Source organism: Anas acuta, chromosome 16 (assembly GCF_963932015.1).
Source record: "Anas acuta chromosome 16, bAnaAcu1.1, whole genome shotgun sequence".
NCBI classification, from domain to species: domain Eukaryota; kingdom Metazoa; phylum Chordata; class Aves; order Anseriformes; family Anatidae; genus Anas; species Anas acuta.
The window spans coordinates 10,905,848-10,933,647 of NC_088994.1; the positions used below are offsets into that span (position 1 = coordinate 10,905,848).

Genomic DNA, 27,800 nt, shown 5'->3' on the forward strand with positions numbered 1-27,800 from the left:
AATTTGGATGAAGTTATAAGAGACAAAAATTAATCGAAGAGTTAAGGGTGGTGCATTGAGAATTAGGGTTGTCCAGAAACAAAACAAAACAAAAATCTAGTATGTAAAAAATAAAAATTAAAATTAACGGTTTTGACATTTGTTTTAGATTTGTCACAGAATGATTTAAAAAACAAAACATGAATAGAAAGAATGAGACATCCCAGAATAGCCAACATCCAGTGGCTAGGGTATTTACTTGGGCCATATCCAAGCAGTGCTTTATGGGATTTGGAGCAGACATTTGACATAATGTTTTCAACATTATTTTTGTCAGACCAATTTGGGCTCTGAAGTGGATTGAAAAAGAGCTTAGTTGGAGTCTTGTACTTTGTAGGTGTGACTTCAACACCACGCTATTTGGTTGTAGGGAAATATATAAATTCATAAGGAATACGTAGAGCAAAATATAAAAAGATGTTGATAATTGTCTCAGCTAATACTGAAACTAAGTTGAATTGGGCAGGGGACAAGACAGAAAATGTATTGGGGTAAAATTTCAGTTCTTCTCCTTAGCTTTGCAGACGTGGATCTTGCAATCTAGACCTTTCACCTTGCTCCCAGTCCCACTCTGAATCTTACCAGGCTCCACTGGACACACGTGTTCAGCTTCTCTTTCTGGTTTAGCCTCTGCTCCTGCCAACCTCCCCTTATTTCATATTCCTTCCTTCCTGCGGTCTTTCTTACAGGCCAGCCTGATCCAACCGTCAATGCACTTACCTAGCGCTGTGCACCCTTGGGCATTATTGACTAAGAACTGGGACTTGAAAGTGTCTCAGGAATCAAAAGGCGTGCATCAAGGTGGAGAGCCTGCATTTCAACAGCACACTCTCTCTGTGCCTCAGCGCTCTCAATTCATTAATCAGCATAGTTAATTTTAAAGAATTTACCATTTCTGCAGATGGTTATTAGAAAGATTATTACAGGGTTAATGAAAACAGTTGTCCCATTACTGTAGATGAAGTCAACAAACTTTGGCATGCCTTGTAATAAAGCGTTATTGCAGATCATGTATGCAGTCAATGCCTTGTTTTCCTAGAAGAACAAAGTGGAAATATAGTTTGCATCAGATATTAAATGTGGTTTACCCAATTCCCCAAGCAGTTAAATCATTAAGCCATGTTGGGGGTAACAGCATTTGATATTACATCTGCCTCTCAGCTCCGTTCCCATGTACAGGCTCAGTACCCTTAATGTTTTGCTTTTAACACTCTCTTCTGAACAATTCAAGTGTCAATAAGTGAAAACAAATACCATGCAGTGACAGCAAAACCATATAAGCTGTCTCCAGACCAGGATGTAGTATAGCTGTGCCAATTCACCTACAGAGAAATAAAGTAGGCCAATTACCTACCTGGAAGCAAAATTTATTAGCTCTGGTGCAAGTGCCTTGTTCTGCTCCCAGAACCTGGTCGAGCTTGTTTGGAGCTACCTCAGGTAGTCTGAACAGGTGCTGTGCGCACTTCCTGTAATTTAGGAAGCTCTGGGTGATGCTCTACTTTAGATGAAACACACAAACAAGATTCTACTGACTTCTGGTCAGTGGAGATCCTATCAAGCCTCTCAGTCTGGTTCCCTAGGGAAACTACTTGCACAATCGTGTTATTTGTCTGACCCAGTTTCCAGCATGCTGACACGTTTGTCACAGGTTACACAGATGCTTCAGAGATACTGTCCTTACCAGTACTGCAGGAATTAGCACCTAAGCAGAGGAAGGAATTCTTATTAATATTCCCATTGAGAAGAAGGGAGAATTTAGCAATTCTTCATTGTGGTTGACAACAGCAAATGATTTAACTAATTTGCAGATTACTCTGATACTCCTTAGCAAATGCACTGTTTTATTGAGCTGCCAAATCAAAACAGTCTGGAGATGGCTAGGCGAGGGATGCCAGGGCACGCCGGGGTAGTCCTCAGTGAAAAATAAATGTTCTTGGTGTGGGGGAGAGTCGGGAAGGCTGAGGGAGGCTTGGGATGTTGCAGTGTGACTGCGGTAGAGGGCATGGGGACAGCTGGGGTTGTTGGGATAGGGAGGTGTGAGAGTTGTGACATAAATCCATAAGGGATCAAGCTTCATTAGGTCCACTTTTCTGGGAATAATTTGTTAGGAAAGTATTGAGATCTTAGTTTTGGCATGTTTAGATATGTTCTCACTCTGATTTAACCCTTCTACAGTTCCATGAATCGGTTGTACGTGGTATACCTCCCTGCTGCTACACAGCAGGAATCTGTTGTTATTTGACCCGAAAAGATCATTATGCTAGCTTTATTTGGTGTGCATTTAATAAAGTTGTAGCCATTGTGACTATAACTCATGACTCTCAGTCATTCCTCAGTGGTGTAACCAGCGATTCGGCATTCCAGTAACATCAGTTCAAAGGGGAGTATGAAAGACTCAAATGTATGCCAGAGCATTGTGACTTTTATTACTCCTCTCCTCCCGCACTTCTCTGTTAGGAAGATACATTCTCTGGCTGTAGAAATGAGAAGTACAAAGCAGCCTCAGACCTTGTAGTGCAAAATGTAAAACGCGATGTTATCTGCAGAAAGTGGACTTTAGATTCTATCAGCGCACGTTTAGCATAAAGCATTTCCTATGGTAATGTCTCTCACTTTCCCAGACTTTTACAGGCTCCAAGTGGCACACAGGCTGCAGACCTCTTTGTAATGTTAATGAATCATCTTAATGGACTGTTTTAGCAGAAACATTCATCACCTTTTGTACCACAATGATTTTTTTTGTTATACTTAAATGGTTAAGTAGGCAATAAATGCCTATCAGACCAACCACTATGGTCTAGTAATCCACCTCACTATAAATCACCAGTGGATTATTATTGTCCTGTTTAATTAACACTCTTAAGGGATTCTATCGTTGGATAGACTTTCACCTTGCACTAAGCAGGCATTAACATTTCAAGTAAGAAAAAGTGTGTTTATGTGAAAAGTGTTAATCAGGGTGACCTGGAGCTGGTCGTGGTGGGTTGGATGAAATATGTGCTTGTGTGCATGTCTGTGCATCCGTGGGCGCTGCTTCCTTACCCCGCTTTTCAGTGGAAGCTGAAATCAGACCTGTAAAGACTTTTTAAGTAATAGCAAATGGTTGTGGCAGTATCATCTGTATTAGGTCTTAAAGATATTTGAATATGTTTAGTTGTAAATGGCAACTCTAAAAGATTTAGCTACAGGAGTTGGGAAGGTGACATTCTTACATTTATTTTGAGTGTACATTTTGTGTGTCATTTTATTTATTTATTTTTGTGGTCTAATTCAGTCTGAAGTAGTTTTAGGGGACCTGACCAAACTCTTTTCTTTTTTTTTTTTTTTTTTTTTTTTTTTTGAAACAAAAGGTGAGAGGGGAAGCCTGATCCTGTTGCTCCACTGTGAACTCTTTTCAGATTTCACAGCCAGAAAGAGTAAGCTAAGCAGCAAGAGCTCCTGGGAAAGGCAGGGGGGTCTGTAGGCTTATGTACTCCTCGCAGAACAATTCCTGCAGTTCTTTTGCAAAACGAAATTCCCACACTAGGACACAAGCTGGGTACAGCATCGCTCTCAATATGCAAACATTTTTGTACATAATATAGCTCAATGCCGTTTTCCTCCTCTCAGCGAAATATAAAGATGGCCATTTTTTTCTCCTGTAATATAATATAATGCATTTAATAGTAATTTCCTTGTCTTTTGTCAGAAGATAAAGACATGTGAAAAAGGCTCTTGTTAATGCAGCGTTTCCCATCCATGAAATCTAATCCTGCTTTCTTTGATTTAGTTACACACGTAACACTAGCAGTGCACTTACCAACTGCACATTCTATCGGTGCCCATACTAACGGTGGTTATGTGAGATTAACCAAGTGCTCTATTTCCATTTCACAGGCATAGCAACTAATGCATAAATGTTGAGAGATTTGAGGTCTGTAAGAGTCACAGCTCATAGCATAGCTCATTAAATCCTGTTTCTGGTCTGCATGCAAACCTAGTATGCACATCCCTGTCCTCTTGGCAATTTTATTAAATTATTTCCTAGTACAGCCTCCTGCAAATTAAAGAAGAATTAAAACTGCTAAGTGGAACATGAACAGTAGATCTTTTAAATTAAGAGACTGAATCTCTTAGTGTAAATTTGTTCCCTGAAACCAAACTTCTGTAAAATTGTCTTTCCTCTAAGATTCCGTAGATCTATTGACTGACAGAATCCTATAAGTGGAAATTCAATGTAGTCTGTTGATCAGAGGCAAAAACATAGCATTACAATTTTCACTGGGTATTTTTGTTTCAGATACACAGTTGCACACTAATCTGCCATATTTTATTCTATTTGTAATTGAAAAGGTGGGAAATTATTCACAACCGAACATGTAGGAAATAGCACAAAACACCAAAGGAGTTTGAACAAGACAAGAAATTAAACTAAGCTCCTTAAAGGGATGCTGTTATTGTATGAAGAACTGCAGTGACAGAAAATAAGAACATCATGGTGTGGTGTGTGTGCATTTATCATACAATAGATTTTGCAAACCATTTAACAGAGATGCATAAAAAACACACACAGTTTCAAGTGTAGGCATGTCCCAAGAAGAATCTCCTTCGTTCCCTCTAGACACACCCTGCTAATTAAATCCATCATTGCCTAGCAGTAAGCCCCAGGGTTCAATCTTTTCTGGAGCACTGTTACTATCCAACATTTTAGCTCATACAGTGGGCAGCCAAGATTTCATGTCTATGCATATAGTAGGACTTGTAGCCAATATTTCTTACGTACTCTCCTCCTCTCCATCCCCATCTGGGTACATAATGTGTGTATATATATATATAGGTAAAACTTCAATGTTCCTTTCAGATTGCTTTCTTATATCCTAGTGCAAAAACCTGTATGAGGGTGGGAAGCTAAAGTCTAATAAAATCAAGAAGCTGTGTTCCACATAGCTAGCTGGCCATGAGAAGCGTCAGCAAGGATGGATATTGAATGACTTCTATAGTCCAGCCAGGTTTTATCGGAACAGGTCATCAAAGGTGGGCTGCCCAAACCTGTTCCACTGCTTCCCCATTGATTAAATATCTGGAGACATTTACATGTAGATCAAATTCTCCACGATCTATTTTATCTCAATCACATCCAAGTTCTTTTTCAAGCTAGGGCAAAAAAAGTTCCCTCCGGTGGCGAGAAAAGATGGTATATCTCCCCGAGGTACTTCTGTGCTTTGGGTTTCCTTGGAGCCAAACTATGACCTCAGCTTCCCCTGGGCTGACATCAGTGGGACTGCAGGGAGTAGAAGGGAGGTGAAGTCTGCGTGTATGTGCCCAAATGTTAAGGAATTTAAAACATTTTTTTTTTTCATTTGATTGTAGAACTGACATTTATGGGGGAAGAAAGGAATAGAGGGCGTGTGTAGCTTCCAGCCTTGTTCAGAAGGCCAAAATTACTTCTGAATCTTGGTATCTGTATTACCCAAGACAAGACAGATGGCTTTATGTGGAATTCTCACCTGCTGCTTTCATTTCGTTTGTGATTTCCACTCTTCTTCTTGTGCATTTGTTCCCAACCTATTTTCCTGCTAATACTTTCTGCACCAGGCATCATGCTGCAGACATCCTTAGCACTGTGTTCCCCTCTCCTACCTGATCAGTGGCAGTAGGTGTCATTGATCCTTCACTGTCTTTCAACATAGGAAGGAGCATCAAAAGAGACTCACAGATTCTAGGTTTAAGGCAAACAAAAGGAGACGTCTTCAGCAGTGAGTAGTTAATCTATGGAACTCCTTGTCAAAGGGCATTTTGCATGTTAGACATGTACATGTATGTACAAATCAACAGAAGAAAATAGTCTCTGAATACAAAGTCATCACCCCAGGTTCCAGAACCTTTTAGTAGTAAACAGGACACCGGGAAAGTGTGCTGGGAAAGCATCGCTGCACATTTATGCTGCTCTCGTGATGCCAAGTATTGCTTGCTGTTGGAAGCAGAACATTAGGGTAGGCGAACTTTGGATTAATGAGTATGATATTTCTTTTATTCTTAATAAAAATTTACGAATAGGAAGCAGGAGCTAATTCAGCCCTTGGTGGTCAAACAGGACTGCAAAGTGCTGTGGTGTTTGCTCTCCTACTTAGCCACCTTAGAGCTGTCCAGGGAAACACGGCAGATGTTTCATGTGTTTAGTTGCTGACTGCTCTGAAAAGCTCATACAAAAGCTCCTCTCATCAAGAGAACATATGTAGCTGTTCATGAATCCTTTTAGCAATATGTTGAAGCACAGAGACATTATTAAATTAGATTAAAACTGATGAATTGAATATAATAGGAGTGAACTCCCAGAGATGCCTTTAAAAAAAAAGTTTCATTAATTGATCTAACAAAGCATGAACCACTGTCCATATAACTCCAGTTATTTTACTTTTTCTTTACTATTGCAAATCTTCTGTGGACATAGCAATCAAATGGTCAGAAATCCTCAGTTTGCCAGTAGGTGAGTCCACACCTCAGGTTTTCGCATTGTAGAGGTCACTGTGTCACCCATGATGTAGACATTTCGTGCTTCTCAGATGGAGAACCTGTATTGAAAATACTAACCACACGTCAGTGAAAACTGAAAAAATACAAAAGAAGAAAATAAATCTCACTGAGTGCTGAAAAGCTGAGTGGTTGTTACAGGGTTCACTAAAAAATTAGTGAGAGCCATCTGAAAAATGCTCATAGGTTAAAAAACCCAAGGTAACGGTGAAAACTTCTTGGTGCCACAAAGTGTGTTATATAGAATATCTGCAGTTTTAATGATCAGAATTAACCCCTTTATTCTAGTGCACATGTTCCAATATGGTCTTCTAAATGGGTGATTAGATAAAAATCACAGCTGATGCAATAAATACCTGAAAGTGCCTGTAATAAATGCAAGAAATAACCTGTCTTCATTATTCAAGTAACTGCTGCTTGTTCATTTGTATATTCGCATTGTTTGGGCTGATGGATTTTTGCAGTTTCATTTCAATTGTTATTCTTTTCTTTCAAACTTTTTTCTTTATGCCTTTGGACAAAGTGGTGCAATGGTTCCCAAACAAGTTAATTAATTATGAAAAGCTAATTTTTATTTGCTATCTATATATATTTTTTTATGAGATGACAGCCCATATTCTATTCCAGATTAAGCATTTCTATTTTTCACTGGAACAAAAAAAAAAAAATTAATTCCTCACCAAAACAGTATTCTGTCAACCAGCAGTTGAATATGAAGAAATTTAATGAAAAATGTAGCATACAGATAACATATATATGTTGCAGACATGTATAATAAAATGTGTGTAGTAGTGCAATTGGTATAATATTGAAGCTAGGAGATATCTGAAAGAGTAAGAAACCAAAAGATGCCATTTAAAAAAAAATAAATTATATATTAGGTTCTTCAATTGCAATTTTACTGAGGTGTTGTTTTTCTAGTTGTTGAGGTTTTGTTCCCCCCCTCCCCACAAGGAACACCCGAAAAGCACGTAGCATTGTTTTCTAATTTCAGCTGAGCCCACCCACGCGGTGCTGTACGGCCATCGCTCCTGGTGCCGTCACACAACGCTGCCTACCGAGGGGCACTTGGCCAGCACCTCTCTGACTGCCAGCCAGGCACTCTGTTAGCAGCACACAGATAAGGGGCACGAGCAGGAAAAAAAAGGAGAGTGTGACAGGTTTTTCCATGGCTGAATAACTTCTGCATCTGTGCCCTGGGGACTGTAAATATCTGGTATAGCTCACTGTAGATACGCTATTGCTGGTCTTGCCAGAGAGTGAAGGGAGCACAGAGATGAACTTTCCATCTCATTAGCGTCATTCTGCCTCCGTGAATTTATAGGCAAGAATCTTACCTAGAAAGGCAGCTGGCAAAACTTACAGCATTGATTTTATTTTTTAAAATATGCAGTTGTGCTCACAGAAATGTTTCTCAAATGTCTCAAGTCCATTTACTGATTTCACAGTTATGAAGACTTGAAAAGTTATTGATAAATTCTCAGACACTCATCATAAAAGTATTTTTATTGCAGTGTTTCAGCATGTCTGACCTCAAGTGTATTGCTTAATATATTTATTATAAGTGTGTCATAAAACACTGAAACAAATGCATCTTTTCAAAGTAAAAGTTTTCTTGGTTTAGGTCTCCAGCAAAAGACTAAATGTTGTGTAATGCAGGAAAAATGGTCTGTTATTGTCGCCCCATCATAATGGAAAACTAACATGGATTAGGATCATGACTATATATTCTGCAAGAGCTTACCTTGTGAAGTAGGCAACGTCTAATTTTTGAAATTAGATGTTTTCCACTGGGAGTGGAATTTGATGAGAATCTGTAAATGTTGTCTTTTGTATCATGTAAATGTTTTTTTTTTTTACTCTTACACATTATTACTGACTAAATCTGTCACAAGTACAGTGACCTCTTCAGTTTGTGGTGTGTTATTTCTCCCTCCACACAAGGAGAATATGTACAATACGAATGTGAAGCACGTTTCTGAGGGAGGCCCACTACCAAAATCAAGAGGAGGGCACAGAGTGTTAGGAAAACATTTCAGTCAGTCATCTTTTGGACCTAGAGTCTCTGAGTTTGAAGGTCATCCTCTGTAACAAACTGTTAAAATACATTCCAGTTGGGAAGAAAAAAAAAAAAAAAAAGGTATTTTCTTCCATAAATCCTTCTGATTCTTAGCTAATTTCTCCTATTCTGCTCTTTCTTTGGTCCTATTTCTTCCAAACTGTAGCCCAAGATTTGTCTAATTTGACTTCCCATTTATTGTTTTCTTCCTCCTTGCCACTCTTTTGTGTTGCACTTTCCAGTGCAACAGTGACATGAAAGGATTTAGGTAATAATATTGTAATGGATTGCTGGCCCAGAATGAAACCTCATTTCTTCTTTCCCAGGACTCCCTGGGAATCCTTTTGCCACAGCTTTTTTACCTCCCCAGGGAGATTATACAAAATTGTTCCTGTGGCCATTCATTCTTTCAGGGCGAGGAGACAGTGGGATTCCCATCAGTTCCCAGGAGCAGGCCCACAGTTTCCAGAAAACGTGCCGTCAGCACAGCACTTCTTACAACTGCTGTGAATTCTTACAACATTTCAACAGGGTGTCAGTAATCCCAGTACATACGTAAATCATTTTTGTGTGCATGTCAAAAAGACACATCATTTTGTTTTTCTAACTACTGTCCTTACATTTTGTGATATCCTTTGTGCATATATTTCAGCAAATACAGCTTTCTGGAGGTAAATTTCCATTTCAGAAAATTTAGTTTCTATATAATAAATTTGTTCTATAAAAGTCAATTAATTTTTAATGGAAGAATTTTATTTATTTATTTATTTTGATCAAAATGAAGATTTTGATGTGTTGGCCATCATAATATGGGTGAAAATCTAGAAAATCAAAGTACTTAAAATTTAAAGGGCCAGTTCTCTCCTATTTGAATCTCTGAGAGAAGAGCCAACAGAGTGTAATAGCAGCTGTTCAGCAACATCTATTATTTGCTTACATTACATCACTAATATGAGGCACCCTGTCGTTAAAATGAGAGTTAGGAATTGGCACTCCTGATTCCCTTCTTAGCATTCTATAATTTTGCTGAGGATATGATCTCATCCAGCTCTCCGCACCAAGGAAGAATCTAGATTGGTTGACATGAAGGTTAGTTTTCCTTCTGGTGAAGCATCAAACTCTATTAAAAGGCTGAAAGAAAATCTTTAGCTTAATTCATAAAGAAAGCTTTAAATAATGTTATCTTAAAACTAATGGATAGATGATAGTATGTTCAGCAACACCCTTTATTTAACAATTAATTTTCACTTGACATGGTAGGGTCCAATGTCGCATTCCTGGCACTCAAAACTCCCAGTGAATGGATGCAGTATGGAAGCATTCCAGCATAATGCATGAGAGACCCTTTAAAATTTCAGAGGGGAGGACATGCAGAAAAATAGTGAAATAATAAATTAACACTGCACCATTTTTTTTTAAGAAAGGAACTCTGTCTCTGGTAACAAGTGCTTGACCCACATGTCATCCACCTATGCCTAGGGTGCAGACAGGAATTTTTTCCTAGTCCCTGGATGAGGTACCACTGACAGCATGTGGCTATTTGCTATTTATTTATTCAAATTAATGGGCTACCACCAAAAAGCTTGGCTATCACAGAGGTTTGAAACTGTTGTATATTTCTGTCTAGCATTGTACGTTGATGTTATTAAAAGACTGATGACTGAGATGTGAGTTCTTTCAATCAGAGACTACAACAAATATATTTTGTTAATATTTTTCCCTGACTTAATTAGGTATGTTTTTAATTATTTAGTTAGGCTGATGCAACATCCTGTAATGGATGTAGGCTTGCAGATGTAGAGATGTTCTTAGCATGTAAGTAAATGATTATAGTAAGTTATAATAATATATCTTATGTTAGCAAATTCAATAACGGATCTTAATTGCATCAGGATCTGACCGAAAGTTCCTTGTCTACCATTTTGCCACATATTATATTTCAGACTTTGGGTATTATTCTGTAATAGATAATAATAATAATTAAATACTCCTCTCCTCCTCCCCTCCCCCCTATTTTTTTTTTTCTTACTATAGATATGCATGGATACTGTGCATTTATCTGTGCAGGAAGACTAACCACAATAGCTATTTCTGAATAAACTGTTCCATAATAGCTCCCTGTGTGGATATTCTAGTCTGGAAAAGTCACGGGTCAGACAGTAAGCTGTTGCAGAATAGCTTATTCTGCAATAGCAATTCCAGTCAATTTTCCAGTGTAGAAAAACCCCTTAGTCCACAGCTCCAAACTCTTGTTTGTGCCAGAAGATCTTGTCTTTAGAGAATAGTATAAATTTGTTCTATTCTATTCTTTAAGCACTGAACTCCCTTTGGGATCAGCCAGGGAGAGCTTTATATTACAGAAGTTTGTATTTTTGTGCACAGATTCTGCAGTTTTATTTATGAAACATTTAATTAACACCTTCTTGTAACTGCGAGCTGTATACATTTTTGGCTGCAGGATGTCCTCAGGGCTCTCCTGGCTCAGTACTTTCTAGAACCTGGTCCTAAAAGAAGCCAGAAAGTTGCCTGGAAGAAGATCCCTCAAGCCAGGCTCAAGATGGTTAGATGGTTAGTAGTTTAGTTTTCGTTGCCAACAGCAGGGAATCAAAGCAAAACAAAGCAAGATGTCATACCTTCCTCCATCCCCAAATACAGAAGATGGCTTATAGCAGTGACATCCATGTCTGAATTTCCCTAGAGAAAAGAGTTGTCTACAAATATATAGAAAGACTTCACAAAATGTTTGAATGGGCTAAAAAATTATCCAAGAAAAAGGTGCAGAGAAATCTTCATGAAAGTCCAATTAATCTTAGTGCGTTCAGAATTGCTTATACAACATCCCAGTAAAGCATGTTTTGGTTGGATTCCTGTTTATATTTGAGTCATGGGTTTTCTTCTCTCCTCCAGTAAAAAACAAACAAACAGAAAACAGACAAGACATCTACGCTATTTTTTTTATTTGGTACAATTTTACTGAGCCTTAGTACCCTCTGAAGCAAAGGTTGCCATTTATCCAAAGTTGCATCAGAGTGCCCCTGGCATTTCTGTGTTACTAATTAACATTAATAACTTAATTAAAATCTCCAAATGCATTTTAAATGGTGACATAAAGCTGATTTTAATCTAGGCTTCCAAAAATGAAGCAGAAGTCTGTTAATCAGCTGCCCCACCCTTTTTGATATTTATATGGCCCACAGTGCTCAGTGTCAGAATAGGCTCCTACGTCACCCTCTTACTTCATTTTCCCCAGGCGTTATTAGTTAATAATGAAGGTCTAAAGTCCATCCCAAGTTTTACCTGTTGGCATAAATCTGGGGACGGGACAGCAGTGGTGTAGCATTCACATAAATGAAAGAACAGATTTTGGCTCAAGTATTTTTAATGTACAGCAGCTGGCATTTTTGGGTTTGAGGAACAAAATCACACCTGAGTTTTTATGCTCTCTAGGATTTTGCCAGCAAAAGGAAAATAAAAAATAAACAAGATGTTTTACCTTTTTCAAAACCAGAGGAAATGGTGCAGCTGTTTCTGAGAATGTGTTCTATTGACCATTATGTCCAAGCTGTCACATCAACATGGAATGGAAGACATTCTTGCTTTCCAGTTACGTTTTAACACAAATGTCTTTCATTTGTTTGTTTCATCATATTTCCCCTTTAACACATTTTTCTAATCATCAGAATTTTTCCTAATAACATGTTTATTCAATGTTCAGTTAAACCAGATTTGGAATTTTACAAGTATAGAGATGTTTACAAATCAATTCATTAGATGCTATTACCACTTCCATGATATGTAGCTACCTGAAAACTTACCACTGTTGACAAGTGGCTCTTGTCAGATTCTTACCGTGTGGACAATAGTGGCAGCTGATTACTGGCAGTTGCAAAAGAGAGTGGAGGGAATTGACTGTAGGTTACTCACAGTCCCCTAGCCGTTCAACCCTATTTATTTATTTAGCTGTTATGTAGAAACTTCAGCCCACGTTCTCATTTGATTCCCATTCCTAGCAATGGAAAATGTGGCAATAGGTAAATCTTAGGCATTTATCTCTTTTAGAAATAGACAGGTAGTTGATGTAAAGGGTGGTGCCATTTATTTGCCTGATACTTTTATTATTCAGCTGTCATGGGATTTTGATACAGAATACAGCAGATAAAGAGTTTAACATTTTGCCTGCTATTATATTTATTATTTGTATGTGAGAGACGTGTAGGTTATTCAACAGCAAGGCAATCTTTGTTCTATTTTCAGCTGAGTCACTTCCATAGAGGCTTGGATGTTTCAAAATATCTTCTCTCTTTATATTCCTTCACAACATGCTCTTCAAAAGAATAATAAAAGTAGTAGAACGCCCAACTTCCCATTATAAAATCCTATTCTCATTTTCATGTAACTTTTCCAAGCCTTAAAGCTGCTGCAGCTGATTTTTTTTATTATTATTTTATTTTTCCAGGGAGGGTACACGCCTACAGCATGCAGTTCCTTTTTTAAAATTGCTGCAGGGATGAGAAGTTGATACAGTATTTGGACTACAGAGGGAGAAAGAATCCCTAAGGATTCAGGAGGCTTCAGGGGTGCCCTATCTTAGTGTGAGACCAGTTTAGGATTGAGAAATTGTGGCTGTGATAGTATGGGGCAAGCTCAAACTTCTCAGCACATAAAATTTGTGTCTTTGAATGTTCAGACAACTAATTCTGTTTGCAGCTTAATTATTGTCAATGAAACTCTTATGGTACTAAATTATGAAAAGACATATTTTAATTTATTTAACTTTGTGAGTGTTTCTTTGCCTCAAAAACCTGTCTTGTCCTGCCACCCAAAATACGTTATTGCCCCTAAGAGAACTAAAAAATGTTGGATTTGAAATTCACAGTAACAGAGATTAAATGAAAGTTACTTTTGCTTTTAAGAAAAGCCTGTTAGTGTTTATTTCTGTCTGAGAGATAAAACAATAACAACAACAAAAAGGGATGGTAACAAAAAACCACTTCCTCTCATGATTGTGCCTTGGATCTCTTTCAGAGAGTTATAAATAAATAAATATTTTGCAATAAGGATTTTGCAGGTGTTTCTCCCTCCAGAGCTAGGTAAACTGAAAATATGTAAACGTTCTTTTTTTTTTTTTAATTATTTTTATTATTTATTTACTTATTTAATCAAACGTTAGTTAAAAGGAGATATCCCATTTGAAGTTGTTGGCTGTTAGCAGAGAATGACTATATATATATATTTATATTATATATATATTTTTTTCTTTCTTTCTTTTTTTGTTCCTCCTCTGGGCTTTGCTCATTTGAGAAAGATCAGTAACTTTTCATGCAACTGGCAGGTGATAGATCTGGCTCCTGTTTCATCCTAACTTATTCACAGCAAAATCTGCTGGCTCACAAAATGTCTGTCCTTCCAGCAATTGTCCAGATCACAGCCAAGGGAGCCGGAAAGAAACTGAAGCTTGCTGGAACGTAGTAGGCATACTCCCAAGAAGCTCTTAAATGGCTGATGGGGATTTTGTTTTTCCTGTTCTCACTGTAGTTTTTAAGCTTCCATCTATCTCCTTAACACTTCTAGCTGGCCCAAACACTTCTGCTTGCAATCACTACAATTTGGAGAGATTGGTCTCTTTTTAAACATGAGTGAAAGACAGGATTTGACATTAATTGAAAATAAACCTATCAGGTCCACTGGTATGACTGCCAGTCCACTAAAACAATTAAGGACAGACCATTTGGCGAGAAATACTTGCATGGCGATTATGTAAACTTAATGTAAGAGATGAACTGCACATGAGAAGAGGAAAAATCTTTTGATAAGGCATGCTGTGAAGAAAAGAAAATAGCATGCTATGGTTCTATATATTTTATATAATATTTGTTCTGCTGATGCAGTGCTTTATATATAGAAAGTCAGAATTAAGCTATTTAATAAGTTGGCACTAAATAAACACACATTTTTGTACTATATAGCTCTTTTATTATGCAGTATGTACAGCTTTTGATCCAGATAGGCTCCTCTTCAACAGTTAAAAATGTACTTAGAAGTTGGCATTAGACATCTCATACAATTTCACAGTACAGGTTTTTTCAAAAGTATTCTGATAAGAACATACATTTATAACAGGAGGCAATCCTAAAGGGATTACTGGTAATAGTCTGTCTTTTAAAACAAATCTGAAAGTGTTTCATTACTTATCATATCTGTTTTATCAAAGATGTGAAATTATATTGCAGGATTTAACAGCTTTCAAGTAGTAATCTTCTGTATGCCATCTGTGGTGCCCTCTACTGCACAGCTTTGTAGGAGCAAGACAACGCAGTTGAAACTGCATTCGTTGTACTGATTTTTCACATTTTTCTTTCTATCTTAACATTTAACAGTGTTTTTGTATTTGTTTTCCTAGTCATTCTCCCTCTAATTCACATAAAAAAGCAGTCAGTGTTTGCAATTGAAAAGCATTTTTTAAAATAAAGCAAAGTTTATAAAGGAGAAATAAATAAATAAAGAGGGCTTTAGGAAATGAACCTGCTAGTTCATTTACTGATTGTTGTTCATACATTGGACATATTCTTGATACTAGTTTATGTGTTTACATATACATATATAAAAATGTATATATATTTATGTATATGCTTGTATATATATGTATATTTGTATATTTTTTATTCTCTCCTTTGTTAACTCTGACATAAGCACTGAGCATTTTGGTCTGGCTTTTTTTGCTGTTTGCTGCTTTGAAAAGGGGCAAGGCGTTAAATTAGCTTTTCTCAAGTTGATATATATAGTTTTGTTTGCAAACTCTTGCTAGGGGCAGGATATAATGTTGTCAGTCCTATATCAAACAAAAATCTGATTTTGATGTTGAATTGTTGGAAAGAGCTACAGAGTTTTTACACAAATATTTCCGGAGTGATCTCAAGGTACCTAAAGGCCAAAGATCTAACATGAAAGAAATGAAAAATTCAATTTATTAATTCCCCTTTCTTTTGCTTGCCTCTGTTAATTGAAGCACCTTGTATTCGTATCTACATAGCCTGAGGCTTTCCTCAAATAAATCAATGCATAATTTTTAAATTACCTACTCAAGCTGGAGTTGGACTGCTTACTCTTGTCAGTACCAGAGAAGAAATGGAACAGAAGAAGAAGAAACATGCCATCTTCAACATTTTATACACTATGTCATCTAACTTGCTAACAACAGGCCTAAGCATCGCACCTTTAGAAGTGAGCTAGATACAGCACAACTTCCAGCGTTACTGACTGCTCTGGGTAAAAGACAATGCTATCAGGGGTGGGCTTATTAAAATTTTCTCTGGAAAGAACAAGTCTTTAAGGTATTTAACTCCTAAGTTACTGCTCATACAGAATGACCGCTTTCAGGCAGTCAGTTGCTATGACATACTTAGGATTTGAGAATAGTCTTTGGTGTAAAATAACTGCAAAGGTAAGGCTGTAGGCTTCGGCCATCGGATGGGAGCTGGTCTCGCACTGCTGCATGCCTCGGACCCTCAGGTCTCCCAAGAAGTATTGCGTTTTCTCTTTTAACTTTAAACAATGCCTACAAAAATTTCTGATGAGAAGGAGACTAGAATTTTTGTAGGCAAACACCTAAAGAAAACTGGCATGAAGTGCACCAAGATAATAATTGCATGTGGGATTTCTTTTCAAATTCACAGTTTATCTCTCGCTTTGTATTGTCGATTTTGAAACGATGCCCTCTGGCTGAGGACTCCGCATGAATCAGAAATGTCCTTGTTCGGCCAAAAGTCTTAGAGCATTCAACAAGTTTTGTCTTAAATCTCAACTTCCTCAGAAACCAGTGATTCACAACACTTAGAATTTCAGGTTGAGTGTTTGTTCTGAACACAAGCTTATAACAGTGTATGGAGAAAATATATCCCAAGTCTATTCTAAATCTTCCAAATCCTGAAGGCAAATTATAAAAATAATACTAAATATTCAATCTCATTAGAAGTTGAATTCCATTTAGAGGAAGGGAAATGATTTTTTCAGCCTGGTATTGGGGTATTCGGCTTTTTCAGACTTCTTCCAGCTAATGAGAACAATCAGGAAGAGACAATTGATACTGAGGGAAGAAAAAAAAAAAAAAAACACTTTTTTTTTTTTCAGAAAGGACAAGAAAAGTATCGATGAGCCATTCAGCCACTTTCTGGCCAGTCTGACCAGATTTATCCCGCTGGCCTCAAACATTTGGGTGCCACAGGTGTTGTGATTAGACACCTGCCCCACAGCGGCCCCGGCACCATTTTGGGGTTCAGGCTGTGGCGGTCAGTCAGGAAGGGCGGGAAAAGGACCCCAGCCGTTAGGAAGGGCGGGGCCAGCTGCTGTCTGTCAAATCGAGCGGAAAAGGGCATTGGTCGGCTGGGAAGGGCGGGAAAAGCCATTGGTCAGCTGGGAAGGGCGGGAAGGTTCCCTCGTCAGCGCGGGCGGGCGTGGCCGCTCCTGGCCCTTAGCAGGGGCGGAAAAAGCCCTCAGTTGGCCAGGAAAAGATGTTGTTTGACTAGTTTATACTGCCACGTTCTGTTTGTCCTGACCAGCTGGCCCTTCAATTTGACCTCAAAGAATGAGTTTTAGGTCCAGTGGCCAGAATAGACTTTCCTAATCCATCGGTCTCTTTGGTCCCTTCTTTAAAATGGCTTCGTCCCTCCCAGGGAGGTTGGGCTGGTCTGCGTCAGGTGCCACGGAGGACCACAGTGTGTGCTCCTCTGAGGTGCCAGCAGGGAATGAGGCTGGCCTTGGGGAAACAAGTGGATCTGCTCATAGGAGCCATGTCCCTAGGTAAAAGTTGTGAAAAGCAGTGCTTGTGCCATCTTTCTGTGGTGGTAGTTCAGTTGGTAGTGCTTGTGCAAAAGTGAAAAACGCACCCACTACAAAAACACCAGGGAGAAGCAGCTTTCGTGCTGTGCCAGCACCATCTCTCTTTCTTCAGACTTCTCAAAAAGTCTGTAGGTACAGATGGAAATGCCAAAAAGGATGACAAAACAAACACATTGAATGTCACTAACAAAAAAAGACTGCTCCCATGCACAGTGTCAGCCCCTGAGGCTAAAAGAGACAGGGAACATCTTAGAAGTATTTTAAGAGCAAAAGGATGACAATAATAATAATATGACTTGGACAGTTCTTGGTCTTTGTGGCAGGGTATGGGAAATGGTTCTAGCCATTTACAGTTTGGAGTGTATTGGTTTATTACATTGCAGACTTTATTTGTAACTGTTTCTCTTGTGTATTTTTATTATTCATGCTCTCTACAGGTGCTATAAAATTAGTCATTTATGCTATTAATGTTGGAGATGGTTTCCTGTGTTTCCTGTGCTATAAAGAAACTCGTATCCATTCATGCTGCAACCTGTGAGAAATGAGCAGAGAAACCCTATGAGATAGACAGGGCCTGCCCTTCTCAGCTCAGATTTCACCATTAACTAAACCAGAGTGTATTTTAAGTAGGCATACTTAGCCAGTATTGCGTGTTTGCTTATTAAAATTCAATTAATCTCTGCAAAAGGAGATGAAATATCAGCAAGGGGTACAAAGAAAATTGCTGTCCTTTTCCCACTTTGTCACATTTACAGCTTCTGTTGGCCAAGAAATGAGGAAACTTTGATGGGAACAGCAACCTCGACTTTCATATTCTGTAGTGAACTTTGAAATGTATATGGAATTTTAAGACACTATCAAAATAATGACGTGTACAAGTATCAAAACAATGACATAGTTTAGATTTCCTAGCAGCCTAGCCATTCTTTCAGCCACCTGCCTCTGCATATTTTTGTTAACCTCAACTCTAATTTTTGTTGAGTTGACCTGTACTGTAGTCAGCTTTGCTTATCAATTTTATTCTTACCCTTTGCTGTATTATGCATTTAGCTCACCAGCAGACCATTTCCTCTCTACTTAATAGAATGTCTATTTTGGATATGGCAGTAATATGTAGGATTTTAAGTTGAAGGAACAGACTGTGAGTCTGAGAGTCAGGGAATCTCTCTGTGTTTGCGATTATTCATCTGATTCATCTGAATACAGAAAAATATCTTTCATTGTGTTCATTGAACAATTTAATCTTATTGGACAAAAATGTTAGGAATACTAGTAGTTTCATTCAGTATACAGATACTACTATGAATAATGTTTTAAAAGAAAAGGTTAATACTTTCCAGAAATTGTTCAGCTAAAACTGGATTTTTTTATTTTATTTTTTATTTTTTTTGAGAACAAATAGTAAGTGGACGCTGCGCTACAAAATGGAAGAAGTGTAGTCAGCTGATAGAAGAGAGCTTCCGTGACACCTCATTATTGTTTAAGGAGACTCGCAGCTAGGTTTAAAAAATTATTCTTGCTGATTTTGTAACACTAGGATAATTCATTCGGTGTGGTCTGCACTGGTATTGACTCATCTTTTCTTAGTATATTACTTAAAAACAAAATTGGACTTTGCTGATAAATCTTTGAACTAAAATAATTTTTTTCCTACTCTTTTAATTCCTACTTACGTTTACAAGGGAATATAGTACAGCTGTAATTTTAAGGACAGCTGAAATATTGGCATCAGATTGCTTATGAAAATAAAAAGCATCTGTCATAACACTGAGACCAGCCTACAGTTTTGATGTAAGGGATCTGCTTGCAAGGTTACTTTGTCTTTTTAGGTGAAAGATACAGATTTTATGCTTTTCACAGTGCATCTGTTGAGATGGAACCTTCGTATAATTAAAACTCTTAACAGTTTGTTTAGGGCAACAGATCAAAAGGTTAATGTGCAATGGTACAACAGGATGTATTTGTACTGTTGAACGTTTTTTAAATTTACAGCATTTAAAAACAACTTAGCTCAAATCATAGCCAAAGCCAATATTACATCATGTAAAGTAAAACATTAATCATTAGTCATGAAGCAGCCAGTTGGTCTAAAAGTTCATCTGGTGAAAAATTTGATGGTTTAAGGATTGAATAGAAATGTACTTTTAATTGTGTTCTCAGTCATGCATCCAGAATAGAAAATCAAATATCTTTGGGAAGCTAAGGAAAAGAAAATTCAAAAGCAAGCATTTTTGATCTCCATATTTTTGAAACAAATATATTCTTAAAGCAGTTTTGAGTTAAATGAATTCTGTAAGGATGGCGATAGATGATCAGAATGTAAAATAGAACTATATTTAATCATATAAATTGTATCACTAATTTTCTTTCTTTCAGTTCTGAAGTTCTTGAAGCAATTGAAAATGTTATTCAAGATGTATTTGAAAGCTTGTCCAAAAAACAAGCACCTGTTCTCACAGTGACTAGGAGATCAGATTGGAGGAATATTGAGTAAGTTTTATATAGTTTAAAGTCCTGCCTTATGTTATTATAAATGTCATGAATATAAATTTGATTGTATAATGTCTAGAAAAGTTAATCTTATGTGGTTCTGTAAGTATTAGAGTCAATATATAATTTGGCTTCTTAAAAAAATAATGGACAAATAAAAAGTGGTGTTTAGTACTCAATCTGCATAGACAGGCACTGTGCATTTAGTCAAATAACAGCAGACCATTAACATAAAGGGGAATGTAAAACTTCTGTAAAAGGGTCAGAAAGGAAATAGGTCCTATATACATTAATTTTCTGGATATGGTAGAAAACAGAAATAATACATTTTATTTGATTAAAAAAATAAAAATCTTTTAGGCTGGAAACAATTGCTAGCAATTTCATTTTCCAATCAACTTTCTGTGCTTCCCATTTTCTTTTTCTTTGCTTTTCTTCATGGTATCTTATTTCTTCAAATGACAGTGATAAAGTTATCCTCTCTGTATTCTTCAGAGAAGATACTGTTCTCTTACCTTCATGTTGTGTCCGTGTACTTTTCCAAGTCCATGACTAGACAAATAAAGTAAAACAAGTTTCTGAATTGTTATCTAAATTTCATATCTCATGCCAGTTTACCTAGACAGGATCAGAGGAAAACAACCTGTCCTTTATAACACAGATCTACAGAAGTTGCCTGTGCAACAGTATTTTTCCAAGGCACTCATTTCAGCTGAAAATACCTGAAACCAAGAAAGTAATTGCTTTCTATAATATGGAAGCAAAATGATAAAGGAAGAAACAAATCTATTTCTTGTCTTGTAATGGCTTTGGGCATCATTGGGTTAAAGGATATTTAGATCAATAAGATTGCAGAGGTGCTTGTAAGTGGGCACATTACAAACGTTCAGATTGCAAAAGCACAGCAAACCTTCCAAGCATTACACTTTGGTGAAATACTCATTTAATGAGAACAATAAATTTCTGTCAATCAGAGAACCTGAAGGGCCTGAAGGTAATCAGTTAACTGAAATGCTAGTGAATTTAGTCATTTCTATCCTGGTAGCTTGACAAAAAGTGTTTCACTCAGATGTCTGTAAAAATCAAAAACTATAACAAAACTTTGCAATTTTTGGCAGTCTTGGGGAAAATGGCATTCCAGGCTAGAAAAACAAATGTGAGATGTTATTTGCCATCAAATACATAGGGGGAAAAATGTTCGTATTAAAACATCACAGTATGTTAAAAATAAGATTCATCAATCAAATTTAAAAAGCTGAAACATTGTTTATGGTGGAGAAATGTAAACTCACGCATTCATTCCATTACAAAATGATGTGCGTACTTGTTTAATACAACAGGATTTCTGAGGAGGTTAAAATAAAAATAAGTAAGCAAATAAAAATAAAAAGCACCCCTCCCCCCAATGTAACAGGAATGGTAGAAAAGATAGTTAGTGGGGCTTATTTTTCCTTATTTAGGCAGCATTTCCATTCCTAATCTGCACAACTGGAATCTGCAGGGCAGGAGCTTGTGGAAATGAGAGAATGAATTCATGTTTGAAACGTTTCCTGTAAACATAGAGATATTTACCTGAGAATGAGGTCAATCGGTGAGAATGCCAGGCCTAAAGCAGTACAATTGGTTTCCATTGAGCAAATTTATGTTAAAATAAATACATAAATAAATACAGTTTTCATAGAGTGGAAAGATTTTACAGAAAACTGTTCTGTTGGGATAAATGCAGTACTAGGAAAAATCTGATATACAAAAAATCTGTATCTGATATACAGCTAGGTTAAGGTTTTCTTTCTGAGCTATCTGTGTGAGTCAAACTGATCTTAAATATAATGTTTCTAAAATTAAGTGTTCCTTATTTACCCTAACAGAGCAATCCGGCAAAGTTTCATTCGGTGCAGTTACAGTGTAGGGAACAAGGCACACACACGTTTTCAATGTTGCAGCACAAAGGCAAGAAAGTTGCTTTTAAGCAGAAAGGCAGATGCTACACTATGCTGTCTGCTGCTGCTGTGCCTTACACAGCGCTGTGGTGTGTTCTGCCACCCAAAGGATGCATGGAGCAAAACCTTAGACAAAGAAAAATTTAGAAATGTTATGTGGTTTTGTATAAACTAATGGTCATTTAACCATCGATACTTTTTAAAAGTAGGTACAGAAATCTAAAATGAAAAACAATGCGTTATAGACAGGACTGTCATTAAAATAAGACACTAAAATGAGCTGTTGTTAAGAAAACAAGTGATTCTTCATACCTACCTTCCGGTATGAAATGTTTAAAAATTAAATGGTGGAGCTCATTTAGATGAGTGAACTGTTTAGAGAATAGGATGACCCCCATTTTTCTTTCCAAAAGTTCCGAAAATGAAATCTATTTATTTTGATAATAAGGGCATAAATCAGATCATATTATTGTAATATTAAATAATTACACTTTCTCATACATTCTACACCAGAAAGTTACTATGTTAAATTTGACTTGTATACTAGTAATAAATCACATTTTTTCCTGTGTTACGTATTTGTTTGTTAGTAGTCTGTACTCAGTTTGAAAATAGAGCTAGCATGTATGATTTTAGGAAAGTGGTCTTAGTCTGAATTATCTTGGATAGAGTAATTTACATATCTTCACAAGATTACAGTTTTGCTGTATTTTGCAATGTATCAGATTTAAAGATTCTGTAGGTCTACAGATGGTACCATATTGTACTACAAAACAAATCAGAAGTGACTGCCCTAGATCAGCAACAAAGTTTGGTAAGTTAAAAAAACAAATGTTCAAATTCAGAATTCTTAACTTTTTTTTTTTTTTCTTGTATTTTAGTTTGAAACTTTGTAAAAAAATAATTTTTGTCTTGTGCTTTAGAAGTGTAAGACTAATAAAACTTGCAATTATGACCAGCCCTTCAGCTTTTCTCTATTAACTTATGGGGTGACAGTGAAATCAATACAAAATTATTAGTTTCTACACTCCCTGACTGAATACCAGCTGGAGGCATATACACAAGGTTGTCATACAAAAATATAACCATTCTTCAAAAAGCTAACTGGTAAAGTGATCTTGGAATATGGACAATAAGCTAATTTATTTTTCTAAATCTGTCAATTCATTTCTTGGCCTTGATAACAAGGCATATATTCCCTAACTCAACTCCATCATTTTTTTTTTTCTAATTATGCTAGAAATTATTGAGTATGTTAGCACAACCTCTCTGTATTTTCACAGCATGTTACAATGTGTGCACAAATTGTATTCATGTTTCAGTGTTTTATGTTTTGAGACACAAATATGCGTCAATATAAACAAATATTATAGTATGTGCATTTCTGAAAATTGATATGATTAAAATTTTTGAAGTGTATTTTTTCAGCTCTGATGCTCAAAATATTATCTATGATCTACAAGATGGTGCAGAGCAATACTTATGCAACTAAAAGGTAACAGTGCAATTCTATAATTTCAGATAAAGTTTTATTTTAAGAATGCCACTGTGAAAAACAAACAGCCACTAGGATATATACCTTTAGGATAACAGATTTCTCTATGTGAAATGCTATACACTGATTTTATTATCTATGCCCTCAGTAAAATGTTGTTCTCTGTTCTCATAAGCTGACTACTTCAGTATTATGATTACAAATACATATTTTGTCTTGATAGGGATATATATTACTCAGATACACAACTGTTTGGTAGCCAGAGTGTTGTGGACAATATAATCAATGACATTTCTTGTATGCTTAAGATACCTCGGAGAAGTCTACATATAGTAAGTGGCTTATTATTAATGTTTTGATTCTGTTGTTATTTCCCAATCATATAGATCATACTGAAAGCTGAAATATCAAGAAAAAAAGTGATTATTAGGAAATATGTAGTTAAAATAGAAAGTGTTATTTGTGCAAATGAAACCTTATTAGGTTTTGAACACTCTGAAGGTTCCTTTCTTCAGAGAAAATTCATAGACTACAAGACATCTGTTTCACAGTTTATACTTGAATGATTTGATAACTTGTGGTTTAAGTGAAAATTTCAGGTGAGTCAGAGGTGTAAGGTTTGGACTTACTTTTATTTCATGCTTACAAGAATTCTTTTGTATCCATAAATGTAGTTGCTAACATAACTTACTGTAAATACACCTTTATATACATGATGACAGCAATGTTGCTTTGGTTTTTAAAAGGTTGGTCTTAGCTGATAACTACTTACTTTGTTGTTCCTCTCCCCCCCCACCCCTAGCCCCTTCCTCCCCAAGTTTCTTGTTTTGTCTGTGTAATGCAGTAAAATAAAATCATATAACTTACAATTTACTGTATACAACTTATTATTTTTTTTTCAGCTGTCTACAACTAAAGGTTTTGTTGCTGGTAATTTAAGTTATACTGAGGAAGATGGTACAAAAGTGAATTGTACCTGTGGTGCAACAGTATGTATTATATAACAATAACAGTAATTAGAATAAATAGAATAGTTTCAGTTGGAAGGAACTTACATAGATCACCATCTACCTTTGTGGACTGCACTTCTTGTAGCTCAGTGTGCTGTATACATTTATTATACAGACCTGTAATCGTGCTACTTATGCAGCTACCAGCCAGTGAGTCCCCATCTGCCTGAATCTAACCCAGGTACAGCTTATGGTCCCTCTCACTGTGTACTAGGTAAAGAACATGAATGAGAGCTGTGGACACTGTCTAGGGTATGTGAAGGAGAAGGAAACAGATGTAAAGAGGACAGGTCTGTATATATGGTGTGGACTTGGGGAGAGGTTATCAAAGGCAGTACTGAGCTAAAGAGAAGTCTATACTCACAGCTTGATAAGTAGTCAAGAGCCAGAAGTGTTTTGAGGAGATGAGATTCAACTAATCTGGTCCTATAAGATTTCCCGTAGATGAAAAGATTATGAAAGCAGGAGCAGAACTTAGATTTGCTGACTGTTGTCATGATTTACTGGAAAATCTATTCATTGTAAGCCTAAACTGGTGATTTCAAAATGGAAAGATGACCTTAGCTGCCTATTATACTTTGTCTTAAAGTAAAGCATAAAGACCCCTGTTATTAATACTCTTCTACAGCTCTTCATAGTTTTATTTGTTGAGTTGTTCCACACTGGCACCGGAGGTGATTTAGCAGTCAGGAGTAAAAGCAGACCACACACTTCAATGTATACATACTTTTTTGCCAAGTTCTTCCTCCAGTTCCTTTTTCTCATCCATATGCTTGCCAGATTGAGCCAATCCTAATATGAGGTGTAAAGTAAACATTACTGTGTCTTAAAACTGTTGCTCCAAGATAGTTATAAAAACAGGTTATAGGTTAATAAAAGAAAGGATTAAATGGTCTTCCAAAAAGAATGCCTAAATGTTTTAAACCTGTATTAAATTTTCAATTTTCACATCAAGATGACTTTTCTTCTGGCTAAAAAAAGATAAAAAAACGAATCAAGACATTGTTATCTCTGTAATGCCCATATGATGAACAATCTTTGGTGACAGTAGCACAAACATGCTTTTGAAAAGCATCTTGTTATAACAGGAGGACTTCTATAAGACCATACAATAGAACAGGATATAAATGGTTGAATGTACTTATAAAGCAGTGAAAACGTCAAAATCAATCTTGTATATAAGAAGATGAATGGTTGTTTTAGGATGTAATTGTGTTCTTCATTACCTAATGTTGTTATTTTAAAATGTATCAGTTTCTCTATTATAAATGATTAATATAATTTTTGTTGTTTTAGGCAGTCACTGTGCCATCTAATGTTCAAGGAATTAAAAGTATCCTTTGAGCTAAAACTCTCGTTGTAGACTGAAAATATAAAGTAAAAACAAAGAATATTCCAATTTAAACAATGTTCTGGTATTTTTTTCTCTGCTTGCTGGCTCTGAAATCAAGTCACGAACACTGCTTTTGGCTCCAGAGTATGTATTTTAGAGCATTCAATTTGAATTAATTGGTATAATGGATCATTTTACATGCAGGTAGCCTTAACATAAAAGATTTAAACTCACATGCCAAATTTATATTAATCGTAGAAAAAGATGCAACTTTTCAGAGACTACTGGATGATGACTTCTGCATTAAATTGTCCCCATGTATAATGATTACGGTATGCAACTTACATTTTATATCATCTTGTTAGACATCAGAATAGAGAAGACTTTACACTATGCAGAAAACTACATATGTATCAGCTACCCGTTATAGTCAGTCATATCAAGAACTTGTTTTATATTGTTTCTTTAGTGCCTTAAGTATTTTTGAGAAGAAAAAAGTGGCCTTTTAATTTTTATGCCAGTTTATACAGATACCGGAGTACATCTGTGTGTCAACTCCCAGAGCTTACACAGAGAAATGTATGATAATTCTACAGGGCCTATAATCCAGGACATCTGCAATGCTGCTCCCAAACCCTTGTTCCTTCTTCCCTTCCCACAGAGAGAAAATAAGAGTGTACCATTTTCCCTGTGAGATAGCTGCTGGAAAAATATTCCTGCAAGCATTTTGTTTGCTTGTTTTAAATGGCAAATGTAAACACACATGTAGCCAGATGTTGTTTTAATTAATTTAAAACTGTCTGCTTTATTTTATTTCCTTAGGGAAGAGGCATACCAGATCTGAATACACGCCTTTTGGTCAGAAAGCTGTGGGATACATTTCAAATTCCTGTTTTCACCCTTATGGATGCTGATCCACATGGTAAATCTGTAGAGGTTCAGTAACATAAAAAGAAAGCAGAATTTATTTAGAATCTAGTTTCTCACTTTTATGGGAAGGTGCTTATGGCATAGAGTGGGCAATACAACACAAATAGAAAGTTTCTGATTTATGCAGAATATGTCTAGGAGTACAGAAGTTTAACTGAGACATCAGTACTGGCCTGATTCCCACTCAACGTACTCTTATTGTCTGTGATGATTTGCTGTGCTCTGAGGTCTTAATAAAATCTTGCTTTGTACCTAAAAAATATTTTTATACAATTTGTAGGTCGTATTAGAACTAGATTTTCACAAGACCTGTGGGCCTAGAAATGAGAATAAGCATCATGGAATTTTATGACCCATTGTACAATTCCACTGATTTTAATGAGTTATGCACCTGACTACTATTTAAAGTCTCAGGAGGTCCTAGATAAATACTTTCAAAAATGTAGCTCTGATAAGAGTTCTAGCAGTTGGTTAAACTGCTCCTTTTGTAAAACCAAAAGAAATAACAGGAACTTCCATAAACATTGCTTGGTTTGGTATAAAACAGAATTTTTGGAAATTCATGGGGTAGACAGATATGAAGAAAATTGTATTTTTGAACAAAGTGAGTCTTTTATTGATTTTTAAAGTAGTTTATATAGTCTTATATAAATAATTCAGCACTCATGACGTCAATAATTTATGCAGTGAAATCTAGAAACTACTAGTAGGATGCCAGCAGGAACAAAATTAATCTTAAAATTGAGGCTGTGCTGGCAAATGGGAATGCTAAAGATATGAGGACTCATCTCAAAATAGTTACCTGGATATCACTGTATTGGACATACTGGAAGTACTTCACATCTCATAGTTTTGGTGGGGTGGGTTGTTTGTTTTCTACTGAGAACATGAACAGATGTGAACTGCAGACTCAACGGTCAGTCTTAACTTATCAAAATTTGCAGAATTTATCTGTAAGTTACTTGTATCAAAGAATAGCCCATAGGCTATCTATATGTTTTGAAGATCATCTGCCCAAAAGCTGAAATGCAAATCCTAGACATAGACTAATCTGGAACTTCCTTTGTTACTGAAAAGTAAACGCTTTTTAATTTTCACCCTGCCATATCAGAAATATCACAGTGGCAGAACTTTGCCGTTTTTTTTTTTCTTTCTTTTT

At 36.4% G+C, this 27,800-nt stretch overlaps 1 protein-coding gene across 1 annotated transcript in view; it reads left to right on the forward strand.

Annotated features, from left to right (window-relative positions):
- Window positions 1–27,800, forward strand: part of SPO11 (SPO11 initiator of meiotic double strand breaks) — a 326,125-nt gene that overhangs the window by 293,310 nt on the left and 5,015 nt on the right. The window contains exons 1-9 of the mRNA XM_068700031.1: window positions 16,500–17,404; window positions 19,820–19,933; window positions 22,599–22,687; window positions 23,302–23,368; window positions 23,592–23,700; window positions 24,271–24,357; window positions 25,675–25,711; window positions 25,934–26,043; window positions 26,534–26,633. Of these exons, the coding sequence (XP_068556132.1) occupies window positions 17,259–17,404; window positions 19,820–19,933; window positions 22,599–22,687; window positions 23,302–23,368; window positions 23,592–23,700; window positions 24,271–24,357; window positions 25,675–25,711; window positions 25,934–26,043; window positions 26,534–26,633 (859 nt within the window). The 5' untranslated portion in view covers window positions 16,500–17,258. Of the gene's footprint in view, window positions 17,405–19,819; window positions 19,934–22,598; window positions 22,688–23,301; window positions 23,369–23,591; window positions 23,701–24,270; window positions 24,358–25,674; window positions 25,712–25,933; window positions 26,044–26,533; window positions 26,634–27,800 lie in introns of the transcript that reaches the window.